The sequence below is a fragment of the Narcine bancroftii genome, chromosome 8 (assembly GCF_036971445.1).
Source record: "Narcine bancroftii isolate sNarBan1 chromosome 8, sNarBan1.hap1, whole genome shotgun sequence".
NCBI classification, from domain to species: Eukaryota; Metazoa; Chordata; class Chondrichthyes; order Torpediniformes; family Narcinidae; genus Narcine; species Narcine bancroftii.
The window spans coordinates 152,006,297-152,025,747 of record NC_091476.1 but is presented as its reverse complement, the minus strand read 5'-3'; the positions used below and the strand labels follow the sequence as shown (position 1 = coordinate 152,025,747).

The window sequence follows — 19,451 nt, the reverse complement described above, 5'->3', positions numbered from 1 at the left end:
ATTGCTCCCCTTGGAGATGGAGCAGAAGAGGTGGGCACAGTTTAAAAAGCCCATCGAGCCTGGACCCTGTCAAATGGTACAAGCAAGGAGATGGTGTTCCTGGGGAATGGGCAGTTAGATGGAGATTGAGTGGGGTAAAGGTTCTTTTAGCCGTTCCCCTTTACCCCCTGCTTTGTAAAGGATTGTGGGTGCAAATGAATGAGCTGTGGAGCAGGTAGGTCTTCAGGCCTTTGTATATCATGGCCTCTGGCCCTGAGCTGTTGCGTGAGCATTGAGAGCCTGCTTACAAATGCCATCTGAGAATGTGGATCGATTGGGAAGCTGGGTCATTCTGATTACTGTAAAGCCCCTGGAACCTGGCACCAAAGGGGATGGCTAAATGATAGATAAATGAGTTTTCTGGTTGCTTGAGACTCACTCTTACAATGCCTGACTAATACACCTGCATTAAGAACAAAGTTTAAAAGAAAATAGACTACTGTATTTGCATTGAACAAACTTCACTTGCTTGAACATATAAACCTTAAAAGAAATGACTGTATTTTCAGTTACATTCTTTGAAAATGTTTAACATTCGCTGCATCTGTAGGTTTCTCCCCCTCCACAGTGCCACCCGAGAGACGAACAATAACATTATAGATGATTCACACCCCTCCCCCCACCCCCATTCTCACCCAAGTTTACAGCCTTGCTGATATACTATAAAGACTCTCACTCAGCAGGGATAAGGAGACACTTTACGAGAGTCACTCCAACCAGCTCTTTATCCTGGGGCGACGCCATTTTATACAAAAACAACTTTATTCAGACAGCTGCTACGAGCAAAGCACAGCCAAGGCCTCCGCTGGCTGAATATTTGCTCCCAACTTCACCAAAAGGTTGGTCCCTTTGGTCCAACTGTCCATCCTGACCGATTTGGTATTCAGGGCTAGTCGCATTCGGTTCCTATCCTAAGAGCTTTTCCTATCCATGTGTCTGTCCAAATGTTTTTTTAAATTTTTTAATGATGGGAGATCCCTGCCCTAAAGGACTTTGGAAAGGTGTGCTTTATTTTACAGAGTCTTTTACTGACACCAACATCTTGTTGCAGCCTTTCAACTAGTGACTTGAATTTCAATTTTTCTGAGTGCCATCATGAAGTATAAACTCCTGGATACCATTTCAGTAACTCCTTCACTGCGAGGGGAATCTAATAGATGTTCAAGATTGTGAATGGGTTTTGATAGAGTATATTGTTCACCCTGGCAAGGGATGCTATTACAGTAAGCTGAGTGCAGACTAGGTTCTGCAGACCTTTAGTGAGGCAGACTATATTGATACTTATTCGGCTATTCAATCTTCTTTTGAGCTTGGGCCCATGTACTGTTTCTTTCCCCTTCACAGCCCCCAAGTCCCCCGGAGAGAAGACAAGATACGACACTTCGCTTGGTCTCTTGACCAAGAAATTCGTCCGCCTACTCAGCGAGTCTCGCGATGGTGTCCTGGATCTGAATAAAGCAGCGGAGGTTCTCGAGGTTCAGAAGAGACGGATTTATGACATCACTAATGTTTTAGAAGGAATCCAGCTTATTAGGAAGAAATCCAAAAATAATATCCAGTGGATGTGAGTCCTGACCATAAAGCTTTCTTAACAACTGCAATTGGGCTTGGGGTAGTGGGTTCCCATCCTATGGGGCAGGTAGTAGAATCTGGGTGGGTTTGTTGCAGGAGGTAGCATTCCTTAACCTCTTGCCTGTAATTAACTTAAATCCATGCTATTAATTCCTCAATACATGGGTTTGTAACGCTTAACCAGTTGTAAGGCCAATGGACTGTTCCATGGCTTGGAATTGACCGATCTCTATTTTAAAGGTAAGTTAATAAAAAGGATTTTCCCAGGATAGGAGGGAGGGCACAGAGGAAAGCAAGGGGAGGAGGTCCCTTTTGCTTCGCCGAGCACTTTCGCTCTGTCCGCACCAGTGACAGGGACCTCCCAGAGGCCAACCATTTTAGTTTTGCACGCCCCACTCCCATACTTGCATGTCTGTTCATCAATCTTGTACTATCCCATCAAGACCACCTATAAATTGGAGGATCAGCACCTGATTTTCTGTCGGGGTACTCTCTAGCCAGATGGCATTAACATCGGCTTCTCAGGTGTCTTCTAACCTGGTCTCCTTTACCCCTTCCCCCTGTCTTCTTTCCCTCAGCTCTCCACCCCCTTTCTCATTTCACCTAGCTCCCCTTGCTGCTGTTTCCTCCCTTCTCCACCTATTACCTCCTATCGTTGTGACCATGCTCCTCCCCTTAACTTTTTAATTCAGACGCCTGCCAACATTTTTCCACACCTTGATGAAGGGCTCAAGCCCAAAATGTCGGTTGTGTATTTTTTAAAATCTTTGCTTCATAAGGTACACTGTTTAACCTGCTGAGTTTCTTGAGCATTGTGTTTTATTTTGACCCTGATAGTGTTGTGGGGTTGATCTGCACTTCCTCGTAACTAATTCCCACCACATCGTGGAGGGTTGGAAATGACTCACACCACTATCCCCACCCATGTCTCCATTTTTATTGACTATGCATGGTGCATTTCATGGGGATCTTGCGCTTGGGTTCAGGGACTTCCTAAGTTGGTGGCTGAGGAGAGGACAAGAGCTTTATTGACCGTGCACTGATACATATTGCATCCTCTGGCATTGGCAGGGGCCGAAGTTTGTTTGAGGATACGTCAGTCGTGGAGAAGCAGCGATGCCTCAGGCAGGACCTGACTGATCTCGTGTGGAAGGAGCGGTCCCTTGATGACCTGATCCAGCGCTGCAGCACACAGTTGAAAATGCTTACAGACGATGAGGAAAATCAGCAATATCCTTGAGCTTGTGGGCTTGAGATGTCAGGACGCACTTCCTTTCTCCTCTTATTTCCTTCTCCTCACCAGTCCACACCAACTATCTTGTCATTTCACACACACACCCTGTACCATGACTTCTCTCATGGTTACCCCACAGCCAGCATCAGGCAAAGGGGCCGATGTTCCTGAGATCAGAGGTCAGGGTGGTGAAGAGGATGATGGACATGGGGAGAGGTAGAGAGGACCTTGTGACATAGCTGTTCAAGGTTGAAAGGAGAGAAGTTTAGTGAAAACATCAGAGGTAAGTTTTTTTTTCAATTAAGAGTTGGAATGCTTGGAATGCATTGCCAGGGTGGTGGTGGAGGATGAAATATTAGGGGCATTTAGGAGACTCTTAGACAGGCACATGGATGAAGGAAAATAGAGGGTTATGAGGTAGGAAGGGTTGCGGTTTTTTTTAGGTAGGGATATACTGTACAAGTCAGCACAACATCAAGGGTCAAAGGCATGTACTGCTGTAATATTCTATGTAAGGTTTTGGTGAGTCCACGCTTGGAGTAGTCTGCATTTTTGGTCACCCAGCTATAGGAAGGATATCAATCAGTTGGAAGGGGTGTAGAGAAGATTCACCAGGATATTGATGGGCCTAGTTATATGGAGAGGTTAGATGGACTCACTTTTCATTCCCTGGAAGATAGAAGGCTAAAGGGTAATCTTACCGAGGCTAAACATAATACTCAGAGGTACAGAAAAACCGAACACTGCATACTTCCGAAGAGACTATACTGTAACCATTTTTATATAAAATGTTTGTATGTGTATATATATGTATGTGTGTGTGTGTGTATATATATATATATATATGTATATGGATGTATGTGTGTATATATATATATATATATGTATGTATGTGTGTATATATATATATATATGTATGTATGTGTGTATATATATATATCTATGTATGTGTGTATATATATATATGTATGTATGTGTATATATATATATGTATGTATGTGTATATATATATATGTATGTATGTGTGTATATATATATGTATGTATGTGTGTATATATATATGTATGTATGTGTGTATATATATATGTATGTATGTGTGTATATATGTATGTATGTGTGTATATATATGTATGTATGTGTGTAAATATGTATGTATGTGTGTAAATATATATGTATGTATGTGTGTAAATATATATGTATGTATGTGTGTAAATATATATGTATGTATGTGTGTAAATATATATATATATGTATGTGTGTAAATATATATGTATGTATATATATGTATGTGTGTATGTATATATGTATGTATATATATGTATGTGTGTATGTATATATGTATGTATGTGTATGTATATATATGTATGTATGTATATATGTATGTATGTGTGTGTATGTATATATATGTATGTATATGTGTATGTATGTGGGTGTATGTAGGTGCGCGCATAGGTGCGCACGTGTGGATACTGTGTGACTCGAGTTTCTCCTGTGCCTTTGTGTATTACACTTGACTCCAGCATCTGCAGCTATCCTGTTGAAAGGTGTGTTTCTCTGCTGGACAACTGTACACCCAAGTCTCTGGGAGTCTAGCTCATGCCTTTGGTTATTTAGAGACGGCCATGATATTCAGGGATACTCAGGGAATGGCAGTGATGCTGAAGGCATCTGCTCTCTCCCTTCCTGTGCCAAGTGGGAGGATGGTGGAATGATGACAGTGGTGCAGCTGTTGCAGCCTTCAATCGGTTTACTTTTCTGCCTTAACCACTGCTCACACTGGCTTACGTCACGTACCAAGACATTCGCTCCATTGGCAGCTTCCAGGACCAGACGGTGATTGCGGTGAAAGCACCACCGGAGACCAGACTGGAGGTTCCTGATGTCCGTGAGGTATGGAATACTGTCTCTGCACGATGTGTCCTGCTGTGGCTAACTGAGGAAAGCAGTGGGTTAAAGAACAGAGACCTCAGGATAGTGTGTAAAGTTCACTGAAAACAGCAGAACAAATTGAGAAAGTGCATAAAAGGGCATACGATACACTCGATTCTGTTAGTAAAAGCATTGCGTGCAAGAGCGAGGAAGTCTGATGGGTCATTGTAGAAAAGGCTGTCTCTGCCTCAACTGTACTGTGGATCACCGCAGCCATTCTCGGCCCTTTTTTTTTACTATGGCCCCCACTAGGGCTCAGCTCAAAGTTTATGGGGCCCCTTCCCTGTGAAGCAGCCAAGTTCCATACTTCTACCAACAACATAAAATTTTAAAAAAAATATTTGTTACGGAATTGAAAAGAGAACAAAGCTTTCACTTAAATGTGCTATGGCCCCCTTGGGTGTCTTTAGACCCCCTATTGAGAATGGATGGTGTATAGTTCTGAGTGCTGCTCTTTACAGAAGGGGTTAAAGGCTTTGGAAGGGTTCCAAAGAGATTTGCAAAAATGGTTCCAGGTATGAGTGACCTTGTTTGCATGGAGAAGTGGGGATGATTCCCTTTGAGATGGAGGAGGTTGTAGTGGTGTGATAATCATGAGGGGTTTCTGCCACAAAAGAACTATCCCCACTGGTTGGCGAGCTAGAGAAAGATGACTGGCCACAGTAATACAAGGAATCTTTAAATTTATGTCCTGTGGTCAGGATCTGGATTGTAGCAAAGACAGATTTGATAGTAGCATTCACAATCAGGGTCACGGTAACTGAAAGAGCTCTATCAGGAGAAGATGGGGAGTGGTCCGAGCTGGGTTGCAGTTGCCTGAAGAATGGACTCCATGAGTTGAACGGTTCCTGGAAAACTATGGAGTGAAGTACAAAAGTCTGCAGAGGCCTTGATTGAAGTAATTACACAATGCCAGAGAAACTCAGCAGGTCAAACAGCATACGTTGTACGGCAAAGATAAAAGATACATAACCAACGTTTCGAGCCTGAGTCATTCATCAAAGTATGAGCAAGATGTAGGCACACACTTGAATAAAATAAAAGATCTTTAGCATAAAATTGCAGGGCAGAGGAGCACAGGCCCACAGGCAGGAAGTAATAGGGAGGGCACAACAGAAAATACGGGGTGGGGGAGGGGGAAGGGGGGTAGAGAGCTGGAGTAAAGAAGAGAACAATGAGGAAGAAAGGGAGAACAGGGACTGGTCTAGCATAACTGGAGGAGTCGATACCATCTGGTTGGAGAGTGCCCAGACATGTCCAGAAAGCCTTCAGTGCCCAAAGCCTTTTGGGACCCCCTCCTGTGTGGGTCTGTGGATCCCTCAGCCGCTGAGCTCATGTGCTCACCATCCTGTAGAGTAGTCTCCCGAGCTTCTCCTTCTCAATGGGTGGGGAGGGGGAGGGGTGGGAAAGGTTGTTATCTCACTTTCTGGTGCCCATGCCCATTGCCATCAACTTCTACCAGCTTTCAATTCCCTGCACATTAAAGACGATCATCGTGGCCAAATAACAAACTAATCTGCACATCTTTGGGATGTGGAAGGAATCTGGAGCACCCAGGAGAACCCCATATGTTAACAAAGGGAACGCACAATACCACTAGAGGCAGGATTGAACCCAGTGGTTTTGAAAAATGCTCTATGCATGTGTCCTTTTTACTCTATCTTGCATACGAGCTGATAACAAAAATAGGTCCATTCTTGAGTATGTTTTATGTCTAGCCGAGTAATATGAATATTCCTTTTCCTTTGGGTGTTGTTTCCTCCATATATCCAAAAGTTGCATTTCTTCCATCGATTTAATTATAAATTTGGTTACTTTGTTCTTTCTGTTAATTTTTTTCCCAGTTTTATCCATATTTGAATCCAAATTCAGGTTGAAATCCCCTCCTATTAATATGTTCCCTTGCGTATCTGCTACCTTCAAAAAGATATCTTCCATAAACTTTTGATCTTCTTCGTTAGGTGAATATACATTGAGTAGATTCCAAAACTCCGAATATATCTGACATTTTATCATTACATATCTCCCTGCTGGATCTATTATTTCCTCTTCTATTTTAAATGGCACATTTTTACTAATTAATATAGCTACTCCTCTTGCTTTTGAATTATACGATGCTGCTGTTACATGTCCTACCCAATCTCTCTTTAATTTCTTGTGCTCCAATTCAGTTAAATGTGTTTCTTGCACAAATGCTATATCAATTTTTTCTTTTTTCAGTAAATTTAGCAGTTTCTTCCTTTTAATTTGGTTATGTATTCCATTAATATTTAAAGTCATATAGTTCAACGTAGCCATTTTATACTTTGTTTATCTTCCCTTTCAGCTTCTCCATCATTACCTTTCCTTCTTATCCATTTCTGTTTTCTTGTTTTGAACCCTTTATAAGACAACATTCCTAAAACATCAAACATTTTCCTTATTCTCCTATTTAAAACTTCTTTAGCCCCAATCTCCCCTTCCCCTCCTGAGTTGTCCTTTATCCCTTGTCGGACACCACATCTCCCCTCTCCATTTGGATTTGCGAATTCACTCGCAAGCGTCAGCTGATTTTGCAGTGACCGCAACTCCTCCCCACCCAGCCCCCCCCCCCAGAAAAGAGTTCACTTTTCATATGTAACAAAGGTCACTCTTTTAGTTCCCTCCTTATTCCCTCTATTCCATTTCCTTCCCTTATTAATTCTTGTCTATACTATCTATATTTTCCTCTAAATACGGATACATTCATGTATGCACATTATACATATACACACATATACCTCTTTACCCACATACATATAAATCGTGGTCATTTTTACTCTTATTACATATCTTCATCTCTCTGGTTGTTTTGTAGTTTTTCTGCAAATTTCCTTGCTTCCTCTGGATCCGAGAATAGTTTTTTTTTCCCATAAGATCGTTTTCGATGTATTGCACTCCTTTCTCTTCTTCAGGAGTTCAAAACTTATGTGTCTTTTTAGTTCTCAGTCTTTTGTACTCTCGTTACACGTCTTCATCCCTCAGTCTATTTTGTAATTGTTCTGCAAATTTTTGTGCTTCCTCTGGATCCGAGAATAGTCTGTTTTGTTGTCCTGGAATAAATATTTTCAATACCGCTGGATCCTTTAGTATAAATTTATACCCTTTCTTCCATAAAATCGCCTTTGCTGTATTGAACTCCTTTCTCTTCAGGAGTTCAAAACTTGTATCTGGATAAATGAAGATTTTTTGCCCTTTGTACTCCAGTGGCTTGTTGCCCTCTCTTACTTTTTCCATTGTCTTCTCCAGTACCTTTTCTCTTATAGTATATCTTAGGAATTTTACTAAAATAGATCTTGGCTTTTGTTGTGGTTGTGGTTTAAAGGCCAATGCTCTATGTGCCCTTTCTATTTCCATTTCTTGCTGTAGTTCTGGACATCCTAGGATCCTGGGGATCCAATCTTTTATAAACTCTCTCATATTCTTGCCTTCTTCATCTTCCTTAAGGCCCACTATCTTTATGTTATTTCTTCTGTTATAATTTTCCATTATATCTATTTTCTGAGCTAACAGTTCTTGTGTCTCTATAACTTTTTTATTAGATTCCTCTAATTTCTTTTTTAAGTCCTCTACCTCCATTTCTACTGCTGCTTCCCGCTCTTCCATCTTGTCCATTCTCTTTCCCATTTCTGTTAAGGTCATATCTATTTTATTCATTTTCTCTTCTGTATTGTTTATTCTTCTTCTTAAATCATTAAATTCTTGCGCTTGCCATTCTTTAAATGACTCCATGTATTCTTTAATAAGAGAAAGTATATCCTTTATCTTGCCTTTCCCTTCTTCTATTTCACTGTACTCTTCCTCTTCTTCTTCCTCTGGGTTGGCCATCTGTTGTTTCTTTGTTGCCCTTTTCTCTTCTTTCTTGTTTTCGTTGTCTTCTATGTTCTCCTCTTGCTGCAGGTGTTCTGCAGCTGTCATTGCCGGCTGTGGAGATCGACTCCCCAGCTGGTCACCCCTCCCGTCGGTATGTTTTTGTGCATGCGCAGTTGCGCACTTTTACTTGGCTCAGCGAGCCATTTTTGTAGTCCACTTTCTACCGACCTGAGGGAGCGGGTTTCTCTCTCCACCGCGGGCCTCTTCGAACAGGTAAGGCCTTCTCCTTCTTCTTCCGTTGTCTTCTCTTCCTCTCTTCTTACCGTTGATTTCGATTTTTCTTTTTTCGTCGCCATCTTCTTTCCACCTCTATACTCACTTTTCTTTAATTTTTATTTTTGTGCCTTTGTGTTTTCCTTTGTTTTTTCCGACTTTTCTGGAGAGGGCTGGAGTTCACCGTCCGGCCACTACTCCATCACGTGACTCCTCCGCATGTGTCCTTTTTAATGTCGTTCAATCTAAAGTGCCCGGCAGCCAACAAAATGTTTAGAATCATGTGAACAAGGGCAGTTGATTTGTATGGAGCCACACCCAGGTCAGGCAGGTGCTCCCAAATGGCCAAGCCCTTTGTGTTGTCGCATGGACATTTGCTGGAAGCCAGTGTGAAGGAATGTACCTTGGATTAGCTAGGATCTCATGGATGCTGGGACAAACTTGAGGGCTCATCCCATTCCCAGTTCTTCCAGAATGGAGAGGAGATAGGTAAGCAAAAAAAAGTGATAAATGAAATGTAGTTGGGAAAGGTTGAGAGGATGCATTTAGCAAGAGTAAACAATGAGAGAATAGGCATTATTAGATAATGGGTACTTGATGGTCAACATTGGAAAGATGGGCAGAAGGTGATTCCATAACTCCATAAATGATAGGATATTGAGAAGGGTACAGGAGCAGAAGGATGTGGGAGTGCTTGTTCAAAATGGCTGGGCAAGCTTAATGTTATTGGGAGTGAAGTAGGTGAGGCATTACAGAGATAGCCTAATTAGCCATAGCTGGTGCTCTGTGTTGTTCTGGATGTAACACATTTGAAAAGATGCAACACTGGAGGGAGAGGGAGGTTTTCGAGAATTTTACCAGAATAAAACTGACAGTGCTGGAATTGATTTAAATGTTTATTTTTTTAAAATTTAGACGCACAGCACAGTAACAGATCCTTCCAGCCAATGACCCCTTGCCACCCACAACCCATGTACATTTTTAAAGGCAGGAGGAAACCAGAGTTCCAAGAGAAAACCCACACAGACACTGGGAGAACATTCAAGCTCCTTAAAGACAGCACCGGATTCAAACCCAGATCACTGGCACTGTAATAACATTGTGCTAACCATGCTTCTTTGGGAGTGGTGAGTTGTTGTGGGGTGGGGAGAGGGAGAGAGAAACAGAGGTTCAATCTAGGGGCATTTATCATGACGTGTAAATGTCAGCAGAGCCTAAACCAGGCAAAGAGAAAATATCCATTTCCCTGAGCAAAAAGATTTAAGATAAATCCCAAAAGGTCAGAAGGGAGCTGAAAAACATGTTGGTCCAAAAGCATGATTTTGTGGTGATTACAGAAAAAGAGCTGGGATCTAAGATCAGATGTTGTGTGAAACACAGACGCTGAGATTGTAGTAAAATGCACAGAAATGCTGGAGGATCTCCGTTGGTCTCGCAGCATCCATAGGAGGTATCATACTTATTTCTCAAATTATAAGTAATCTTCTCCAAAGGAATGCAGCTATGCATCTTTGTGTTCCACCACTCTATACCCAGGTGGGTATCTGATTTCCATGTTACTGCTATACATTTTCTTGCTATTGCTGAAGTAATCTTTTAAAAACTCTTTCTGTTATATAGCTATTTTCAATTTTAATCTTATCCTTCAATATTACTTAATAAAAATAAAATGGGATTGTAGAAATTTGATTCCTTTAACTTCATCTAAATAACTTGCAAAATTTGACCAAAAGGTTTCACTTTGGGGCAAGACCAAGTTGAATGTAAGAAAGTGCCCATCTCCTAACCACATCTAAAACATTGATCTGATAAATCCAACTTCAATCTATTTAACTTTTGTGGTGTAAGGTATAATTATCACGGCACAAATCTAACCACTTTGATTCATCAATATTAGTATTTAGGTCTGTGTCCCACCGTTATCTGGACCTATATATCCCCTTTTTAAGAGACCCCATCTGCAATAAAGTACACATAGCTGAAATAATTTTTTTTTGTAGTACATTGTACTACATCACCACATTTCAGTAACAGCTTTGCAGGACCTAGTTTATCTCGTAAATAACCCCACATTTGATAATAATGATCCATTGATTCAAAGGCATTTTAGCTAGGGGAACACTCCTTGTTCCAATTTTATTTACCTTATTCCAAATATTAATCAAATGCTTCAACAAGGCTGCTTCCAGATAATAATTTTGAATCCCATTTTATATAAAATCTTCTGATTTCCTCTATCCTATTTTATCAATTTCTATTATTCAATTTCCTCCTCAAAAAAAGGTCAAAAATCTCATTTGAACTGCACTATCATAATTTTTGAAATTTGGTCGTCGTAAACCTCCTAACTCAAATTTCCATGTCAATTTATCCAAACCCTTCAAGAAGCAAGCAGGTATCAGAATTAAAGACCGGGAGGGGGAGGAGTCCAGGCCAACGAAGGTTGTTAATTAGATATGATAAAAGGAAAGGTGAGAATTGATTTTTAGCTTCATGAAAGACGTCAGAGGGAAAAAGGCAAGAGAGAAAATGAGAGACAGAACTGGAGGAAAGAAGATGGGACGAAGATGGCGGTGGGGGGACACCGGAGAAGTCAAGGTTAATGCCATCTGCTTGGAAGGTGCCCAGATGAAAGATGAGGTGTTGTTCCTCCAATTTGCGGGTGGTCTCAAGTCTGGCAGTGCATGAGAACCATGGTCAGACATGGGAATGGGGCTTCTATATTCAGTGTGAAAACTTGAGCCAAAATGACCTTGCTATGATTTTGAACCATGAGAAGTGCTGCAGAGCCATCTCATGGCCATAGATGGAAGTGTGATCCAGTTGACAGCGTCTGCTCCATGCCTTCATCTCCTTTACCCAACGATGCAATCAGAGAAACTTTCTGATATATATTTTTTAATGCTCTTCCTGCTTTTTAAATTCCTTCATGTCTACATTCTCTGGACCTTTCCCAATGTAATGACCCTCTGATCTTTTCTATTTCTGGCCCTGCGAGTGTTTCTTGAATTTATTGTTCCGTAGCAGCATTGTGGAGACTGTTCTGCATCCTGTGCTTCTCTTGTGTGACCTTGAGGCTGCAGGTGCAGATCAACAACTTGTGCTCCCTCCACAGGAAAACCTTCAGATTTACCTCAAGAGCACCAATGGGCCGATCGAGGTGTACCTGTGCCCGGAAGAAGCAGTTGAGGAGAGCAGCCCAGCTAAACCCACTGTGCCCAAGAAAGAGGAGAATGGGAGCAACGCTTCCTTCCCAGGCCCATCATCCTCGGCTCAGGTCGAGCCCGACAGTCCAAAAACTGTCTGCAAGGTTGAAGTTAAAGAGGAAGGTGAGTGGCAAAATGTGAGGTCTTCTTCTCTGGGCTTGAGGAAAGTAAATCGGGGGAAAAAAACTCAAAAAGGGGATAAATAGAAAGATTTGGAACAGAAATTGCAAGTAAGCGATTGTACACTTTTACAAGCCCTTCAGACCAACTGGTCTATATTAGCCTAGTTGTCTACCTCAGCTTTGCCTGCATTTAACCCATATTCCTCAAAATCTTCCCATCCATGTACCTCTCTTGAATATCTTTTCAATATTTCAGTTGTGTTTTTCACCCACCTCCCCCCCCACCACCACCACCTACCTCCTCAGGACTGTTTGCATCCATTTAGTTTTCTGAAGCCCTTAACTATAAAAGTGAGCAAGTTCTCAATGAGCTTCCATAAAACATTGGAATATGGTGTCCAGGACTGTTTATTGATTTTTGTGAAGAATTTTCAGGCTTGGGAAAGATTTGGCTGCTTGCTGCAGTGGAATAGGTGGGAATGTTTTCCTTGCAGCAGAGAGCTGAGTTAGAGGCATTGAGGGCTCCAGGCAAAGCTGATGGGGACAAAATGTTCCCATTGGTGGAAGGGTCAAAAGTCACAAATGTAAAGGAAATGTGCAGTGAGCTGGAATGCATCAGCCAAGAGACTGTTGGAGGTCAATTCCGCTGAGGTATTCAGAAGTGGACTGGGTGAAAATGAAGGTAGAGAGAGAGACCACAGATGCCGGAAAACTGGGGAACCACACAAAATCCTTGGTGGCTCTATAGCTGGAGAGTTTCTTCCTGAACCATCAACTGTCTATTCCTGGATGCTGCCTGGCCCGCTGAGTTCCTCCAGCATTTTGTGTGTTTCTCTGGTTGAAAATCAGTTGCACTGTGACAAGAGATGGGTGGAGACTGAAGGTGCAAGGTGCTGGTGTCAACTTCGATCCTAATGTCCTGCCATTGTTTGATCAGACAAAATGCATTGTAAAAGGCATCGACCTTGATTGCATCAGCTGGAACGTGCAACGCAGGGGGTTCTGTTGGTGTCGGTGGCTCATACCCATTGGAGTATTTTGCCTCGGGAGTTAGTCAGAGCAAATTCACCAGATTAAAACCAGCAACAAAAGAGTTAAATGATGAGGACAGTTTGCATTTCTTGGCTGGCATTATTGAGCAGTAGTTTTGCTGAAAGTGTTTGGGGAAGAACGTCCTTGGGTGCAAGGAAAAGTGGGTGTTGACTCAGAACAAAAGTCCAATCGTAAAAGATTAGAACTAGTCCGATGCCAAGAATCATTCTTCCCCTCCCCCATCCCCCTCCATCCCAAGATCTTAAAAAGGTTGAAGATGGGACAATGTTAAAATTCAAAAATACAACTTCCTTTTTGTTTTGGAAAGCCAAAGTTTATGGTAGTATGATAGAAGCATAGTGGACCTCCTGTATTTCATCAATGAGTCCAGTGGATTGCTGTTTAAATGATGAAAAATTGCAGCCTGCTGTAGAGGCAACTGGGAGTGCTCATACATGAATTGCAAAAGGTTAGCTTGCAGATGCAGTCAGTGATCAAGAAAGCAAATGAGTTGTTTGCCTTCATTGCTGGGGTGGCAGGGTGGGGCGGGGGGGGAAATGATTAAATTTAAGGTCAGGCAGATTCTGCAGGGGTACTTGAGATGCATGTGCAATTCTGGTCTCCTTACTTGAGAAAGGATGCACTGGCTTTGGAGGCAGTGCTGAGGAGGTTCACCAGGTTGATTTTGTTGATGAGTGAGTCAGCTTATTAGGAGAGATTGAGTCGCCTGGGACTGAATTCATTGAAGTTTAGAGGATGAGCGGGACCTTGCAGAAATTTATAAAATGAGTGGAAGGAATAGATAAGACAGAAGGTTGTTTCCACTGGCAGGTGAGACTAGAATGTAGCCTTGAGATTTGGGGGAAGAGACTCAAAACCGATGCAGAGAAACCTGTCCCAGAGAGTAGTGAATCTGTGGAATTCTTTGCCAATGAAGCATGAGAAACACCCTAAATTAATCGATTTTTGAATGGTAGGGAAATTGAGGGATATGGGGAGTAGGTGTATGTGGAGCTGAGTCCATGCCCAGATCAGCCATAGTCTTGTTAAATATTCGAGCAGGCTTGATGGACCAGATAGCCTGCTACTCCTTTTTCTTGTGTTTCTTATGAGATGTTCCTAATGTACAGACCACCTGTGGCCAAACAATGGCTAAAGACTTGAATGGTTGATTGGTCAGTTGCTAGAAACTCGGTGGTAGTGAAGCTGACTTAATTTCTCTTCTCTCCCTTTCACCTCATTCGGAGCAGTTTCTACAGAGCTGAAGCCAGTCTTGCCAAGCTCCTTGCTGGACTGTGAAGATGGTGTCCTTGGGCTTCCACATCACCTCCTTCAGCAGACAGAGGACCAGCTTCCTTCCACATCCTACGCAGATGCTCCTTTTGTTAACTTCTCACCACCCTTGGACCGGGAGGACTACCTGTGGAGCTTGGAGGACAGTGAAGGAGTCAGCGACCTCTTTGACTCCTATGACCTTGATGACCTGCTCCGCAACTAGCTCAGCCCACGTCGCTGGCTAAAGGGGACACCAGCGTTGCCCAAAGGGATTTGTCCTCTTGTACTGCATGTTGACCGGATCTGAATGACTGTCGAAGAAGGCATTTTCCCCAATAGTTTACATGTGATTATTTAAAGGACCAATCAACAGACCTGTAGCCAAGTCTGCAGTTGCACCTTGGGAATTGGCGTTGATATGTGTCTTTTGATTCGACATTGGTGTCTGACGGGTTGGGTGTGATGGGGTACATGGAAAGGGAACTGATCATCATAACTTGAGGCTTGTGTGGTGACCCCATTGTGCTTTAGATGTGGAGCTGTTTTAGGAAAGGGTGTCTCACCATCTCATCACCATTAGTGATAGTCAAATTGCTCACAATTGATAACACTGGGTGAATGGGACAGGATGTGCTGGATTCCTCTTCCATTAAAATATAGCAATATTCCTGCTCAGATTATTTGCAGGGTTTTGTTGCCTAAACCTACTTTTACTTCCAACTTTTTTGTTGCAGTCTTGTCATTATATCCTGAGGGATCAACAGGGTAATTCTCCCTTTTCAGCCTTTGGTCTCTCAGAAAAGCAGAGTGATTTGGCTGAATTTGAGGTTTTGCTTCATGACTAGTTGCAAGATTTTCCCAAGTAGGTGGTTGGAATCCTGATCTTCTCCATTGCTAATAATTGGAGTGACACCAGCAGTAGGCCAGATCTAACAGGTGGAGCTGAATTAACCCTCTCAGTTGATGCCCCACACTCCTGACTCTATGGTTTATTTTGCAGCTTGAGAGAAGGCTTGTTAATCTAATGCAAGATTGGAATAATTGACATTTAATAATTGAGCATTTTCCAATACTGTTTGACTTTGTTTCATAACCTCACTGCCTTAGAGCTGAATTTATTGGGAAACTTGGTTCAACCACTTGCCATAAAAAAGGCAAAGCTGGTGAATGTTTCCAAACATTGATAGTGAACAAGAAATCTGCAGCACACAAAAGTGCTGGAGAAACTCAGCAGGTCACGCAGCATCATAAGAAGGGAGGGCCCAGGCCTGAGACTCTGACTGCCTTTTCCTTTCTATGGGTGTTGCGGAACCTGCTGAGTTTCTCCAGCATTTTGTTATGTACTGCATTCAACCATTTGTTGTTTAGGCAGTCACTGTGGTATAATTGGGTTGAAAGTGAGAAGCCATCTTTCTGACCACTATTCCTGCAGTCAAATAGCTGATGCCGTTGGGTGAAGTGTGGTTGGATAGCTGCTTGAGCACATCGAGGATGGAGCAAATAATGGAGAAGGTGGTTTTGTGATGGTGAGACTCCCTTTTCTTGCACAGCATGTTTGCTGTTTTTTTCTTCTGTAATGTTTACTGAATTGGATTTTAATGGTGCTTTTTTTGAAAAAAAATTATTTTAAATGTGGGTTTGCAAACTGAGCTCATGTTTAACAAATGTATACTACCGCAATCGGTGTTTCTCAGGGAAGGGGTTCAGGTGGATGCTGGTCGCTTCCTGTGGAGCAAGAGACATGTTCAAAAATTCATTCTCTGTTGTACGTGCTAAACGAGTGATGAGGTAACGTGTGTGAGTTGAAACTGGAATCTTTGAATTGGAGTTCAATGTGCATTTAATGCAATGGGAAACATTAGCACATAAAACAGAGGACAATTCCCATCCTGTGGGCAATTTAATTGTCCAGAACACCACTGGGAGTATCCAAGCTGTTGGTAACAGTATTGTATTCTCTAAGTATTTTTAAAGAACCCTTATTTTCTCTTTTTAAAAAAGACTTCATCCCAAAAATGTAATTGTAAAATATTTTGTTGTTAAAACTTTAGACTTAAAATAGTGCCCATATCTGGGTACTCTTTTGTATTGCTTCCTTCGATTTCCACAGATTTGGATCTCGTCCTTGGATATTGGGTGTATCCCGGAGAACAACGTGCTCCTGTTGATGTCTCCGCGAATTTTGCAACTGAAGCACTCGTGTGATGTTAGTATTTGATGAATTTGGAGCGAGTAATTAGCTTTGTTGATCCTGTGCTGACTTGTGGTAAGAGTATTGATGTCTCCTGCTCTATTTGTTTGTGTATGTATGTTGGTGAGTTTGTGTGTGTGTGCGGTTATGGGGCAAGTAAAGAGGGATTGCTGAAACACATTATCAGACTAGACGCAGTGGTTCTCAACCTTTTTCTTTCCACTCACATACTACTTTAATCCTTATGCCATTGGTGCTCTGTGTAAGAGATAGCTTAAGGTGGTATATTACTTAAGAAATATTGTCATTAGCCAAGTTCCTTTGGAGTTGTGAAACAGTGCACATAACGAGTCAATTAGGTACGATTAAAAGAGTGATTTTCAAACTTTTTCTTTCCACCCACATACCACCTTAAGCAATCCACTGAGCACCTATGACATAGGGAATACTTAAAAGAGGTAATGTTAGTGGAAAGAAAAAGGTTGAGAACCACTGAACTAAAACAAAGTTTGAGCAGTCTTATTTTGGAAATTTCAGCAATACCTGCCAAAAATAATGGGTTAGACTGTATATATATTTTCTTGAAACTAACAAAATTGTGTACATAGAAAGAAGAAATTTTAGTTGTAGGCTTTATATAAAATTGTGTATAGGACTGTGTTCTGTATGAGTGTGTATTTCTATCAATGGTCTTTCAGTTTGGATCACTCACAAGAGGTTTACAGGGCCCATCCAGAGTACACTGCAGAGAAGAAACCTGTTTACTTAACAATACTTTCAGATTTCTGTCAAATTGTTGCCATGTTGTAAAAAGGAGGGCAGAACTCTGTTGTACAATTTATTGACCTCTCTTGGGCATTTGGATATGTCTGGCTTGGAAGTGGTAAATTATGGTGTTCTGAGCTCTGTCAGCAATGTATGTGTGTGTGTGTGTTTAAAGGGATTGTTGCCTCTTGTGGTCACCTCTTTTGAAGGTCAGGGGTTGGAGCGAGGGATATGTGCAGTTGCTTAACTGCAACTCCAACAGCAACAGCAACTGGGAGAAGGGTTGGTGTAATGGAAAGGAACTACTGGGCCAAGCTTGATGGTCCAATGTTTTTGGGTTCTGGATATCAGCGTGAATAGTCTTGTTTGCAGTTTGAGGGGGGAAAATAACTAAATGAGGATCCATGATAGGCAAATTATTCTAGGGCAGCACGAATATAATAGCTTCTCTTGGTGAATGACCACCGACTGTCAGACATGTACTTTTTGGTGAATGGTTTTCAAACATTTTCAACCAATAGGAGCTCACTATTGCCAAGTGTTGCTTGATACTGGAGAGTTGTTGGATTTGTAACGTAGATCGTGTTATATGGCGAGCTCTCCACTGGCCACCGTGACAGAGGTGCACCAAAGAAAAGGTACAAGGACTGCCTAAAGAAATCTCTTGGTGCCTGCCACATTGACCACCGCCAGTGGGCTGATATCGCCTCAAACCGTGCATCTTGGCGCCTCACAGTTTGGCGGGCAGCAACCTCCTTTGAAGAAGACCGCAGAACCCACCTCACTGACAAAAGGCAAAGGAGGAAAAACCCAACACCCAACCCCAACCAACCAATTTTCCCCTGCAGCCGCTGCAACCGTGTCTGCCTGTCCCGCATCGGACTTGTCAGCCACAAACGAGCCTGCAGCTGACGTGGACTTTTACCCCCTCCATAAATCTTCGTCTGCGAAGCCAAGCCAAAGAAGAAGAACGTAGGTGTGCAGTACCCACTTTTCACCACCAGAGAGCAGTGGCACCTCTATGGCCCTGGTACAGCAGTAAAGTGTCATGAACTAGCAGGTCAAGGAGATGAGATTGATAATTGGTGCATGTGTGCCCCTTGTGGTCAGAACAGCCTTTGTAACTTTATTTATCTATTTGTTTTTTTTTTATTTTAAAGATGCAGAACAATAGAGGGCCTTTCCAGGGTACAAAACCTGTATTACCCTATTAACCTTTTACATTTTGGAAGGTGGTTTGAAACTGGAACACCCAGAGAAAACCCAAGGAGGTAACTGGAAGAGGGTAAAAGAAAATTCCTCATTGACTATTGCTGGACTTAACCTGGGTCACTGGCACTGCAATTACATTGTGCTAACCATGCCAGCTGCTTTTATAAAAAAAAATTTCACAACGTGGGCAACACTGGATTGGAAAAATCGTTAGATCACCTGTTTCTAACAGCTCTGCCATTGGTTGTCTGCTAGCCCATTGTCATGCTGTCTTTCCACAGCGAATCGGAAACAAAAAAATGGCAAGGTTAATGTAGAGGGGTGGTGTGGTTAGTGTCGCGGTTAGAACAACACTGCTTCAGCACGAGTGAAATGGGTTCAAACTCTCTGTAGGGAGTTTGTACATTCTCTCCATGTCTGCGTGGGTTTCCTCTGGCTGCTCCGGTTTTCATCCACCCTTCAGAATGTATCACAGGTTGTATTTCAGTTGAGCATAATTGGGTAGCACTGGGTCGTTGGCCAAAAGGGCCAGTTAGCGTGCTATCTGTCAAAATGAAATTAAAGCTTAGCATCACCTGATTGGATAATTCTAACCTGTCAGACAAAAAAAAATTTGAAACTGTAGCTCCAATTATTATAAAATCATTAAGGCGCATTTAAAGAAGCAAACTAAAACCCACTTTTTTTTCTCTTTTTTTCTTTTCTTTATGCTGGCCTTGATCAACACTAAGAGGCCCCAGTGCTGCTAACGTTGGGTACGAGAAGAAAGG

General features: G+C 42.1%; 1 protein-coding gene across 1 annotated transcript in view; it reads left to right on the top strand.

The window, feature by feature from the left end:
• LOC138742129 (transcription factor E2F2-like) overlaps nucleotides 1-19,011 on the top strand; it is a 59,224-nt gene extending 40,213 nt beyond the window's left edge. The window contains exons 4-8 of the mRNA XM_069896313.1: nucleotides 1,384-1,603; nucleotides 2,683-2,841; nucleotides 4,621-4,735; nucleotides 11,994-12,207; nucleotides 14,489-19,011. Of these exons, the coding sequence (XP_069752414.1) occupies nucleotides 1,384-1,603; nucleotides 2,683-2,841; nucleotides 4,621-4,735; nucleotides 11,994-12,207; nucleotides 14,489-14,736 (956 nt within the window). The 3' untranslated portion in view covers nucleotides 14,737-19,011. The remainder of the gene's footprint in view (nucleotides 1-1,383; nucleotides 1,604-2,682; nucleotides 2,842-4,620; nucleotides 4,736-11,993; nucleotides 12,208-14,488) is intronic.
• The last annotated feature ends 440 nt before the right edge of the window (nucleotides 19,012-19,451 follow it).